The 14,079-nt window shown below is 39.2% G+C and overlaps 1 protein-coding gene across 1 annotated transcript in view; it reads left to right on the forward strand.

Moving 5' to 3' along the window:
- Positions 1 to 14,079, forward strand: part of ctnnbl1 (catenin, beta like 1) — a 183,362-nt gene that overhangs the window by 130,202 nt on the left and 39,081 nt on the right. The window contains exons 13-14 of the mRNA XM_072556958.1: positions 9,765 to 9,845; positions 13,705 to 13,842. Of these exons, the coding sequence (XP_072413059.1) occupies positions 9,765 to 9,845; positions 13,705 to 13,842 (219 nt within the window). The remainder of the gene's footprint in view (positions 1 to 9,764; positions 9,846 to 13,704; positions 13,843 to 14,079) is intronic.

Consider the following 14,079-nt stretch of genomic DNA (forward strand, 5'->3'; position numbering starts at 1 on the left):
GCCCCAAGTGAGTACCAAGTCCAACACAATGAATTGCTGTTGTCTTCGTTTCCATAAGTGTACACAGACAAAACTAACTTGTTGTGGACAAGACCAAATGCCCTCAAACCAGTACAAGGAGATAGCCTTGTTTAAAGGCAAGTGTAAGGCACTAATCCAGATGTGATTCAATTGGTCAAACTACTGGACTTTAAACTACACTTTATTCTTACAACATTTTACTACACTTTATTCTTATACCACAGTTCAAGTACAAACAAAAAACAAAGAATTGGCATAATTTTAACTCTAACAAAACAGTTAACAAAATAATGTATAACTTAACTGCTACTCATCAAATATTCTAATCAAGCATGTTATGGACCAGGCCTGACCACCTCAAAACACTTCAAGAAGATAACCCAGACTCTAACATTTCCAGTTGTTTTAAGCAGGTGTCGAGCGGATATTCCAGGAGTGATGCAGCTGGCCCAACCACCGTTTCAAACAAACCAGAATTTATTTTACTCGTCAACAAGAGAAAACAGAATTTAGAATAATGTAACTATTTGAAAATGCAATTGACTCTATCGCAACTTAACAATGCTGTTCCAAATACTTGCAACATCCCCATTATTGGCCCCTTGGCAAAAAAAAAGGTAAGATCAAACACAGGTTCCTACAGGAGAGAGAGAGATGGCAGAGCGATTCAGCTTGGACCACCACTCTATAGCTGTTTCTCTGACCAGCAGCTTCAAAAAACTGACTGCTTGCTAAAACCAAACCAAACCAGAGATGAAGTAAGCTCGGACAGCTGGCCACTTCCCTTTCATTATACAAGTATTTGTTTAAAAATTTAAAAGCTGCTTCAAGTAGGTAAACCCAGACATTTCAGAATCTGTGTGTTTACGGCCCCTCTGGGGAAATAAAAAAGCAAGGACAACCTAACCTTGTTAAAGGAACAACATTGTCACAAGCAGTGTCCCATAAGCACTCTTGGCAAAAGCAAATTCAGCAAAACAGATTTCCTTCACTTGTTATCTCCTCTAGTCTAGGAGAAGACACACCGATAGATTTAATCTAGCAGCGGAGAGAGACCTCAAGCTTTTTGCAGTAGCAGAGAGACCATTGTATTTAGCAACTTCAACAAGTGAAAATAAAATCTAAAACCCGGGTCTACTTTTATTATCTAAATTTTTAAAAACACCAAAGCTGTTTACTATGCTTGCCATGGTGTAGACACCTCGGCACAAGGTTTACAATGCCCCTCTTCAAGAGAAACTGGATAGGACAGAACAAATCCCTCTTAAAGGCACATCTCATCACACACTGAATAGGGTAATTATTTCCATTTAACTTTTGTGCTTCGAGCCAAGAAAACCATGCATGCTAATTAATTTTACACACTGGGCAAAATTGACCCTTCTAGTACTAAAGGAACTAGTATATTGAACTTATATATGTATATCAGTCATGTTCATTTATTCACAGAATATCATCATCACTCGCAAAGCAGCATTTCTTGCTCCTCTGTAATTTCCTGCAAGAAGATGATGAGTAACTGCTACGTTGAACCACTGCAGTACATGCGGTGGAGTTATAACACCTCCATTAGAGAGTGAGGTGCAGGATTTTAGTCTAATGACATTGAAATAATGATGGTCATATACCTAAGTCAGGATGTATTTTAACTTGAAAGGAGTCATTGGTGATGGTGTTGCAATGTGTTTGTTGCCATTTTCTTCTAGTGGTAGAGGTTGGACAATGCTGTTGAAGGAGCTAATTTAACTTCTGCAGGGTCTCATTTATATGATCAACTCTGCTAGCATTGATCTCTACTGTATGTAGTTCTTCCCAATACAAGAATGCTTCCACCACCCGTTTTATTATTACATTGCCATATAGATGATTTAACTCATTTCGAATAGGATTAACCCTTGCATTACCTTGATGATAAGACTGCCTTCAAGAAAGGAGACAGAATGTAATGTGGGAACTACTGAAGAATCTTCCCACTTTCCATTGCCAGGAAGGTCATTGTCCAAATCCTTGCTAGGTGCCTTCTCCCAGTCTCTGAGAAAATCCTTCCTGAAAGCCATTGTAGCTTCCAACAAAACCATGAAATAATGGTGATGGAATTGCCAAGCAGTTAAAATCAAGAGAAATGCCAGGAACAATACCAATTACTCCATGTGGCCTTCATCGACCTGGCCAAGGTTTTTGATTCAATCAGTCAGGAAGTGCTAAGAAAGAACATGTCAAAAGGCAACTGTCCACTGAAATTTATCAATATCTTCTGTCTTCTCCATGACAAGATGTTATTGACAGTCTTCTTCAAAGGTGGTATGATCATTTTCTTTGAGGTCAAGCAGGGTCCTCTCCCTCTCCCTCGCCCTCGCCCTTTTCTCCATCTTTGCCATCTTTTTTCATCTTGTCAAGGACAAGCTTCCCAGTGATATGGACATTGTATCCAGGGTGGATGGAAAACTTCAACCTCAAGTGGTTGAAATTGAGAAGGAAATGATGCCAACCTCGCTCTTGGTACACTATGTGGATGACAATGTCATCTCTGCTAAATGCCTTTGCAGAAGCACACAAAGAATTGATCTCAGTCTCAACTTCAATCTCAAAAGAACTCAAATCCTTTACCAGTCCTTCCCAGGTCAAACTCTGGTCCATCCCTCCATTGAGATCAACGTGCAAGTACTCCAAAATATGGAACATTTCCCTTACCTAGGAAGCTATCTCCCATCCAAGGCTGATATCAATGTGGAGATTCAACATCACATCCAATCTGCGAGTGCTACCTTCAAATGCCCCTCTATGACTCTAAGGATGAGAGTCCTTGCAGACCATGCTGATACAAAGATCGTTGTGTATAACGCAGTAAACTTTTCCAATCCTTCTCATGCCCCTGAAACTTGCACTACGTATGGATGCCCTTAATGCCCTTGAGAACTACTATCAGTGCTGTTTTGAGATGGGTTGTCCGCATCACCTGGGTGGACAGGCAGCCTCAAAGCAGCTAGTGGCACCAGCTTCGAGGCCAATTCCCCTGAACCGGTCACATTCTTAGGATGCCTGAGATCCCGACTGTCAAAGCAAATCCTCTTTGCCCAACTCAAAGAAGGACCAAGGAAACGTTTCAAAAATTCCCAGAAGGCTTCCCTCAAGAAATGTAGCATAGATGTTAATGCATAGGAGACTCATTTGGAAGAAACTGACTTGGACGACACCTGTTGGCAAGAGGAAGTATGGAAAAGAAACCAGAGAAAAGAATGCCAGTAGTCTCAAGGACCACTCTCAATTCCTGCCAAATGTGTGCTGGACATAGAGTCATAGAGATGTACAGCATGGAAGCCATTCTAAGATTGAACTCACCAGTCACACAAGAAGCCAGAGAATCCATAACCAGTGGTGTAGAACTTCCTCGATGGACAATCATATTCATTAGTGAGTGATTGCCATCGACGACCTCTTGCATTACAATTGACCACGTTTTATAGACCTCTGTTAATAATTTTAATAATCTTACTCATTTAGAGCTTTTGTCTACTTCCTCTCCCAGAACCAGTGTCAGTATCTTATGCAAAGTTACCTCTCTGTGCCTCAGCAGCCTTTTAGTTATGTATTAATTGTACCAATTTGTTTGTTTCTCTGTCACTATTCACAAGGCTCAGGAAACAATCCAAAAATTATATCCTCTAGGTCTTGCTTATCAATTTAGGTCCTAACTTCTCCTTCAGTAGGTTTTTAGATTAGATTCCCTACAGTATGGAAACAGGTCCTTCGGCCCAACAAGTCCAGTCAACTCTCCGAAGATGAACCCACCCAGAGTTCCTATCCACATGATGTGCCACCCATGTAATGTTCCACCAAAGGCTGCAAAAACTGAATTTATATTCCTTTCAAAGTTCACTTCCAGCCACTATGATCCATATACATTTTTCTGTTGCACTAGGTGTCACTCTTTATTGACTGGAGGATAGTTCTCAGTAATGATATAGCTTCATATGAGTGCCTATTTCTGTGCTTTTGTTTGCCCCACCACCACCACTCACCATCATCCCCTTGAAGACCATTTTGAGCTGCAGTGTTTTGTCCTGCACTGCAATGTACCAAATGGTCATGTGGATGACACAAAACCTTTCCAGTAGCCAAAGACTTTGGAATGAACAGATGATCATTCGAATTTAACTATGTCAATAAGTGAGGCAATGGATTTGACTAATTGTTGCAGTTTGGGTGGAGGAAAGCTGGTTGTTGTAGAGAATTGAGAGTTTTGGTTTGCAAGAAAGCAAAATAGCACATCAAATGGATAAAGCCATGAACATCTGACTTACATATTAATTTTCACATAGATGCTTACAAGTGCAACATGTTAGAGCTTTTTAGCATACACTGGCTGGATTAAACAATCTTCCATCTGTCCTAACATGTTCCTCTCTATACTATGTGCATCTACTTTCTGCAATAACTTTTTATATGGCACCTTGTCAAATTCTTTCTAGAAATCGAAGTACAGTACATCAATGGGCTAACCCCTATCTAGAGCATATACTACTCTTTTGAGAATTCCAATAAATAGGTTAAGTGTGATTTTCTTTTCACAAACCCATGCTAATTCTTGTCTGTGTTGATCTATAGTGTCCTGTTGCTCTTATTGATTTGAGGGGTTCAATTTGTCACTTTCCAGTCAGATGGAAGCTTTCAGAAATACAGTGAATGTTGAGAAATTAGCACCTCATTAACTATCTTTTTTACGACTGTAGGTCTGAAGTCCATCAGCACCCCAGAACTTGTCAGACTACAGCTCAATCAGTTTGCTCAGTACTACATCCCTGATACTTATAATTCCAGCATATTCCTCCTTTTCTGCTTTACAGCTATTACTGTTCTTTTTTTGTCTTTTTATAATGTAGATAGTTGCAAGTTATTTGTTCATATCCAACTCCTTATTTGCTGTTAACTTTACATTTTAACTCTGGATGTCCAATACTCACTTTATTTACCTATTCTATGTTAGTTACTACAAAACCTTTTGCAGTCCATTTTTCATTTCCAACTGGATTCCTCATCTGTTCAAATTCCTTTCTCCTGATTAGCCTTTTAGTCATTCTCTGCCGTTCTGTCCATCTGCCCTGCCACCCTTTTTTTTTTGCTATTATATGCTTTTTCCTCAAGTTTGAATTTTTTTTATACTGCTTTACCTTACTCACATGTGGTGGATCCTCCCCTTGGATTTTTTCTTCTCATAGGAATATATATTCGTTCTGAAGTATCCTCTTAAGTGTCTGCCAAAATGATCCATCTCCCAGCCTATATGTCTGTTCATTTAAGTTAGGTCAGCTTTCACGACTATTTAATTGCCCTTATTTCAATTGAAAATACTAGACTTGAACCCAATCATCTCCCTTTCATACAGGATAGAGAATTAAAACATGGTGATCCGTTCTGCCAAGACAAGCCTTACCCTGAGATCATTAATCTTGACGTATTGCATAATACCAAGCCTAATAATATGCTATCTGGTTGGATCCACAACATGCTGCTCTGAACTATACATCTTATGAACTCTTCATCCATGTCATAAGTGCCTATTGCTTTTATTCCATTTTGTATAGGATAAAATCGCTCATGATTATTGTTGTTCGGGCTGAACTGGAGCACTCATTGACTTTCCCCACAACTTCCACCCCACCCTCAAATTCACTTGATCATCTCCCTCCCCTTTCTTGATCTCTCCATTTCCATCTCTGATGACAGTCTTCAGATGGACGTTTACTGTAAACCCACAGGCTCCCAAAGCTATCTTCTCCCACTCAGTATCCTGCAAGAACTCCATCCTGTTCTCCCAATTCCTCCGCTTCTGCCACATCTACTCGGAAGAGGAGACATTCCATTCCCAAGCATCCCAAATGTCCACCTATTTTGAACAACATGCTTTTCCCCCCTTTGTCATCAAGACAGCCCTCCACTGCACCTCCTCCATTCCCCATTAGTGTTTTAAACCCTCCACTCTCTAAATGCAATAAAGAAGGGGTGTCCCTTGTCCTCACCTACCACCCCACCAGTCCCTGCATTCAACACATCATTCTTAAACACTTCCATCAAATCCAATTAGACCCTGCCACCAAAAACATCTTCCCCTCCCCAACCCTTTCTGCCTTCCGCAAGGACTTTCCCTTCGCTACTCCTTGGTTCGTGCTACTCTTCCCCCCAACCCCCCACCAAAACCACCAAGTGCCTTCCCCTGCAATCTAAAAGATGCAATGCAGTCACATCACACCCTTCACCTCCATCGAGCGCCTCAAACAGTCCTTCCAGGTGAGATAGAAGTTCACCTGCCTCTCTCCTAATGTAGTTTACTGTATCCGGTGCTCCAGATGTGGTTTTCTGTACATTGGGAAGACCAAACTAAACCCAGGGCACGTTTCTCCAAGCATCTCAGCTGGACCCGCGTGGGTCAACCTGACCTCCCAGTCACTGCCCATTTTAATTCCCTCTCCCACTCCCTTTCTGACGTGACCATCCTCGGCCTCTTCCATTAGCAAAACAAACCAACTGCAAATTGGAGGAACAACAGCTCATCCTCCACCTGGGCAGCCAAAGCCTGGAAGACTCAACATTGAGTTCTCCAGTTTCAAATAATCCCTTTCCAGCCCCTCCCCTCTCTTCCATTCCTCTGACCGGCCCTTCCTTCCAGCCATCAACTGGATTCATTCCTCCCATCAACCAGCCAGGACATATCCTCTACTTGTGTTCACCTATCCCCACCTTAACACCCTCCAACCCCCTCCCCCCACCCCCGCTTAATCTGCAGCCCCAGTTACACCCACCCACTCACCTTCCACCCTGAAGAAGGGTTCCACCTGAAACATTGACTTCTCCACCCCTTGATGCTGCCTGACTTGCTGTGTTCTTCCAGCCTCCTGCATGTCCCTTTGTAACAAGCACCCAATATTTCGTATTGTAAGCTTCATCCTCCATTATAGTTACTGTCTGGAGTCTACAGACCACTCCCACTAATGACTTGGTTCCCTTTTGCTCCTCATCTCCACCCAAACTGATTCTACATCCTGATCACCTGAATCCAAGGTCATCTGTAAATATTGTATCAAAAACATCTTTCTGACTGTCATATACTCCTCAATGCTCAGGATCCAATCCTTGCCATCCTGCAGCCATACCTCCATAATTTACTTCAGTGATTGCTATTATTTAGTTTGATGTATGACTGTTGTGTGCATTCAGGTGCTGAACCTTTAATTTTAACTTTTTCTTGTCTTTGTAATATCTAGTCTTGATTATTGATCCATCTCTGTCATTTCCCACCATTCTTTGATCTTTGTTGCCCAGATTACGTTTTGTTCTACCTAGACTTCACACCATGATTTGTGACGTTTACCCAAGCTGGATCCCTTGTCCCCCATATCTAATTCAAAGTTTTCTCTAATTCCTAGTTATGTAGATCATTAGAATACCAGTTTCAGCATGACTTAGGTATAACATGTCCTGATAACGCAAATCTCGCTTTTATTAGTACTGGTATGAGTGCTCCATGAAACAGAACCCAGTTCTCCCACATCGATCATTGAGTCATGTATTTCTTTCCATAATCATATTCACTTTATGCTAATTCATTTGAGGCTAAAGTAGTAATCCAGAGATTAAAACCTTTGAGTTGCTTTTGATTTTTAGTGCCTGGCACCAGATACTGCCTGAAAACCTGTTTCTTAGTTCTGCCAGTCATTGGTGCCTCCCCATCCTGCAGTAATTAAACTGTATCTTGCTGTTGTGTTGAAGTTAGTGATGTGCCCTGAGCCTCGACCTTAATTTATGTCTAGTACATGCAAAAATATTCTCACATTTACATGTTGTAGCTGAGTTTGCTGTACAGTTTGTTTTCTGAGTGTGTTGTTTCTTCTTGTACTTAAAGATGGGTCACAATCTATCAACTGTAATTCAAATGATGGATTATGAACACCTTGTGCTATTCAAAGCAGTATAGTATGTTGACTATTTTCTTTGAAATCGATAAAGTCTTGCGGCCTTAAAAATAGGTCTCCTTAATTAAATGAAGTAGGAATATCGTAAGGTACACTGTTAAATGGAAGATCAAAGGAACAGAATGTTCAATTAAAAGGTAGAAGGAACATTTGGCTTATTGCTACAGAACCTGTGTTCAGGAGGGTGAGAATTGACCACAGCTAGCCTTTCAGATGTTGAAAAGTTTGCATTGTGTTCATAGTAAATAGAAGTCGACTGCTTTTTTAAAAAGTGGTGATCCTTCCCCAGACCCCTCGTGCATTAACAAAAAATAACGTTCTCATCAACTGGGAAGTTTTAATTTTGGTGAATTACAAGTAACTCTAATCAATGTTTTTAGACACGTCTCTGGGGCACTTGGAATTTGAATGTCAAAAAAAGATAATCTCTGTTTCTGTCCCTCTGCTCTGTGTCCTTGAACAATTTATTTCTTCCTAACAAAAATCATATTGTTAACTGAAGTGAAAGATACATTGAGCAAGCTGAGAGTTGTGTGGAAACCAAAGGACAAAGCCTTTAACTGTCTTTGTCAGATTCATATGCACACGGATACACTGCATTTTCAAATATATTTGAAATATTTATGCTTCTGTAATTGGACTAACCATATGTTGTAACAATTCTATGAAAACATATTTGCACAGGTATGAATAAAATTAATGTTTTAAAGTGTTTTCTGTAACACTCAAGGACTTGATTAATTCAATGCCCAGTCACAGTATTTATGCAACATTATTGACTAAGGTTTCCAAAAAGCATTTATTTCCAATAATGACTCCATTTTTAAAAAGTATATTAGCTTGAGCATGGTGTTGCTAATGAGTTTTTCATTTCCACATTTATATGTAAGTTTTGCATCATCATTGTGCAGCACAATACCAATAGAATTACGGAAATACACATGCTTTATATAGCCAATGTGTATTTATATTTTCAATTGAATATTATGCATTATTTCAAATAAATGCACCTGGTATTGAACCAGACATGAACGGACTGTCATGGTGGAAGACGTTCATGGGACAATCCATTTACTCCATAGTCATTCAATCTGCAGTGCCCCACCTTCTCTTCCCTGTCCCAAGTTATTCATTCAAAGACTGCAGGTTAGTAAAACCATTGAGAATTTCAAGACCTATTTTTTATATTTCAAGTGATTGTTTTAATTAGTAATGACGCGTTGTCACTACCATGCATCCTAGATAATTTTCATACGCTCGAGTAGGTTCCAGATGACTTAATTACCACCACCAGCATTGTCACAACATGTCTAAACAGGTTAAATAAAAGTTCTGACTGTGTTCAGTAGAGAAAGCTAAAAATGGCCTGTGATTTGAACACTACTATCTAATTTTTCCAGCCAGGGTGTGCTACTACTGCAGTCTTACCACACTAAGATATGGTAGTTTAATGTAATACTGGCTTTGTTTAAGGGTCAAAAAGCGTAGGGCTGGAAAAGTACAGGTCAGGCAGCATCCGAGGAGAAGGAGTGTTGACGTTTCGGATATAAGCCCTTCATCAGCACTACCTGACAAAGGGCTTATGCACGAAGCGTAGACTTTCCTGATCCTCAGATGCTGCCTGACCTGCAGTGCTTTTCCAGCGCCACGCTTTTTGATTCTGACCTCCAGCGTCTGTAGTCCTCACTTTCTCCCACTGGCTTTAAATCATGTATGTTTCAAAAAGCTAGCTGGTTTATGTAGTCCATAATTGATGGCTATTTGTCTTTCTTGCAGGTTGACCGACTGATGGAGTTGCATTTTAAATACCTGGAAGCTGTGCAGGTGGCTGACAAGAAGATTGAAGGAGAAAAACATGTATGCATTAGTTAGTCTGCCTACAATCGTGGTTTATGTTTCTTATGAGCTATCATGTTATCTCTGGCATCGTGGCCTGCTAATTAAATTGATACTATGGACATACAACCCCATGGAATTTGGGAGAAAAATTGGGTTAGTGGGTTGTAGGTGACCATTCATTTAAGTCTATATTGATTTTTGTTTTAGGTGACCTGCTGTGTGCTGAATATGTTAACTGTGGGAAGGTATCATACAAAGTTAGTTCATCATAACCAATGTTCAGGGTTACATGTTCACTCCTGCCTTCTGAATTACTCCCAAGAATTGAGTATTCATTGCCTGTGACAAGGGCTGTTCTTTGTGCTTTCATACTGAAGGTAAACAAAGTTAAATCAAGTAAAATGCACAGTCTACTGGAGAAGCAAAATCTCTGGAAAGCACGTTGAGCAAAAAGTACTCTGCCAAATGTGTCCTTAGCTCTGATGAAGCATCAAATTACTGAGGCATGAACCACACTGGTCTCAATTGCCTAAAATGCAAAACAGGAATTTGAATTCACCTATTAACCTATAATCAAAACAGGGAACATAAGGTTCATAGGGCTTTGCAACATGGAAGAAGGCCCGTAGGCCAGTGTTGTATGTGCTCGTCATCAATTATCTGTTACTGCAGACTCATTTTCCAGCACTTGGCCCATAGCCTTGATTCATTCATGACATAATGGCATCACTGACTGGGCTAGCATTTATTGCCCATCCCTAATTACCCAGAGGGGTCAAGAAGGAGAAAGTGAGGACTGCGGATGCTGGAGATCAGAGTTGAAAAGTGTGGTGCTGAGGGCTCCACATTGCTGTGGGTATGGAATCACATATCGGCCAGACCAGGTAATGATGGCCAATTTCCTTCCCTGAATAATATCAGTGAACCAGATTAGTTTTTGTTTTCCCTGACAATTGGTGAAGGATTCATTGACGTCATTGTACTCTCAATTCCAGATTTTTATTGAATTCAAATTCCACCATCTGCTGTGGCTGGATTTGACCCTGCATTCCCAGATCATTACCTGGGTCTCTGGATTAACAATCCAGTGATAATATCACTAGGCCATCACCTCAGCCTTGTATGCTGTGGTGTTTCATTTTCAACTAAATGTTACTTAAGTGTCTTGAGGGTTCCAACTTCTTCCATCCTTTTAGGTAGTGTGTTCTGAACAACCCACTATCCTCTGGGTTAAAAAGATTCTTCCATAAATCTTCTCCAAACCCCTACCCCTTACTCTGAATCTATGCCCCCAGGTTATTGACCCATGGACTCAGTGAAATGTATCTTCCTATCTACCCCAATATATGTCCTTTGAATTTTATATACCTCAGGTTGTGGTTGCTTTCCTTAGAGAAGGCTGAGCAGTGGGACCTATCTTATTCCTCCATAGTTAAGATGTTGCAGCCCAGGCTTGGTGATTCACTCTTCTCTGGAGCAATCATACCCTCCTTATGGTGTGGTGACCAGAGTTGTACACAGTATTCCGAAGGTCACCTAACTACTATCCTGTGCAGCTCCACCATAAGATCCTTACTCTTTTATTCAGCGCCTCAGCTGATAAACGCAAGTATCCCATAAATATTCTCAACCACTTTATTCACCTGTCCTGCCTTCAAGGATCAGCGGACATAGACCTCAAGCTACCTCCGATCCTCTGTACTTCTTGACGTTTTAATCTTTCCATAATATATCATTTCTCGCTTTTCACAATAAAATTCCATTTGCCACTGTTCTGAGCATTTAACCAGCCCATCCACATTGTTCTGTAGTCAGAGGCTTTCCCCCTTGCTATTTACTACAGCACCAGGGGTATTTATTAAGAATACCATAGAACCAAGCCAGCAGTAATTTTTCCAGATTATTATGGTTTAAAATTCAGTGGTGTGCATAATGTCCAAACTAATGACTAAACCTGCTCAAAAAATCTACTTTGGAAGAGTAAGTGTGTTTTAAAAAAAAAGACCCAAGGTAGAAAATGTGCACAAGAAGCAAAATTAATAAAGTGAAGATAACATTAGATGAGATGTGTTAACCTTGAATGGGACCATATCAGTTGAGAGTGTGCTTGATGCATAACAAATATGACTTTACTGGCAGTAATATGTTTGTAAATCAGCTCTGGCTGTTTTGTTCGTTTGTCCTTTCTGTTGCTAGTTTGTCTGGTGTGGTAAGTATTAATTGGCTTTTAAAAGTGAGGACTAAGATATACTATAGCTCCAGAATTGAAGAATAATAGTTTCTTTAAGTGCTGTACTTAGAAGTAGAATTTGATATGAAACCTCCAATATGAGACTTGGGGTAAGTTGCAAATTAGATTTGGCATAAATATAACTGTTCTGATCTCTTTCCATTGGATAAAATGAAAGCGCACTGAGGACAAAATAATGGATACACTGCAGCAAGTTTGAATATTAGAATTTCTGATTACCATCAAATTATATTCACATAGCCCACTTGAGAACAGCTAATTTGTCAATATTTGAGTATCTTTCTGATCTGCATGGTTCGGTAAGGGACTACATGATGGTTTCAGATGTTGTCAGAATGTTTTCTTATGGAAGTCTGCTTATTGCTTTCAAAATATTCCTTACAAGATAAGATTATTAACCTTGAAATCACTAAATATATGATATTCTAATTGCAACATTACTTAAAAATCTTGAGCAATGTTCACCGTGAGGATAGTGTTTCTTGAAAGCTTAAAGGATCCATCTCTTGAATTTAAAGCAAAAAATGTCCCACCACAATGCTTATTTTCCTTGGGTCAGATGTTTTGAACCGCAAATTTTCAATATGATAACCTATGGGTTTCATGTCAACTGGTAGTAATTCTGCTTAGAGTATAATGGATCTATCTCCAAGGTTACATTGAAAAAGTCTGTGAGCTTTGTTATTAAATTTTAAATATATCTGTTAGACTAGTGATTTTATTGCCTGCCAAGTTTATACCTTTATGATTCACTTCTAGAAGATGTAGTATCACAGATCTTTTTATTAAGTAGAGAGCAGTCTGTTGATCATAGCAATTAACCAGTTGTCTTAAAGAGAAGAATGTACAATTGCAGCCTGACTTCGTAATGCAATCTACTTCATTTAAGTGTACATGAAGATGAACTTAAATTTTAAAAGTTCTGACATGCTCATCCCAACTTGATTGTAAGGTGTTTCTATCTTGTCAAGTGTGTTCCTTTTTAATCAAAGAATATAATAAGTTCTTAAGTTAATAACTTGTATTAGAGCTCACATTAATTTAGATACATTAATAGTTCATACATGTATATCTGTTAAAATGATCAATTCAAAATAACTGTTAACTCATTGTTCACTTTGTACAATTCATTCAAATTCTTGAAAGTCTTATTAGCTATAAAATTGTCACAAATGAAGAATGTAATTGAAAATTCAGTCAAAGCCCCAGCATGTTCTACAACCAAGAATTACTTTTGAATTGCTTTAATTATTTCTGTGGAAGCAAGCTAAAGTAATGCAATTTAGCTTTTTATGTTGGATTCCAGAGTTATTTAAATTTCCTTTTTTTAAGTAAAAAAAAATGAAGAAGAATGTTTCAAAATAATTTCATGTTTGCAGCCTACCACGTATTCTCAAACATAACTCGTATTGTGAATTGATGCCTTTTCACTTGAACCTTGAAATCGTCTACATGTTGTAAATCATTTATTTTGATCCTTCCCTTGCTATCTTGTCACCATTTTAAGTAGATTACTTGGTCAAGACCATAAAGAAGAATAAAGCCAATAATTAAATTATGATAGATGCAAATGATCTTGTTTAACAGTATTTCTCCTATGTTTTTGTGCTATTTTGTTCTTTTTAGGATATGGTCCGTCAAGGGGAAATAATTGATGATGATATGGAAGATGAATTTTATCTGAGGCGATTGGATGCAGGCCTCTTTGTCCTTCAGCTGGTTTGCTACATTATGGTAGAGAGCTGCAATGCAAATATCCCTCAGGTGATTTAAGAATCCACTCATTAAGAATGCTACTTGTTCAAATATATCTATCTGTGTGATGTGTGCATTCTATGTTACCATCTGACAGAACGTTGAGGCGAACTTTTTAAAATATCAGTTATGATTAATTTGAGTGAGCTATGTTGAGTGGGCTACCTTCATGGCACAAACAAAAGTTAGATTGTGGGCATTATTTTCTTTTTCATCACACAAAATTGTGGTTCTGGTTTTGATATT

This window comes from Chiloscyllium punctatum, chromosome 37 (genome assembly GCF_047496795.1).
Source record: "Chiloscyllium punctatum isolate Juve2018m chromosome 37, sChiPun1.3, whole genome shotgun sequence".
In the NCBI taxonomy this organism is placed as follows: domain Eukaryota; kingdom Metazoa; phylum Chordata; class Chondrichthyes; order Orectolobiformes; family Hemiscylliidae; genus Chiloscyllium; species Chiloscyllium punctatum.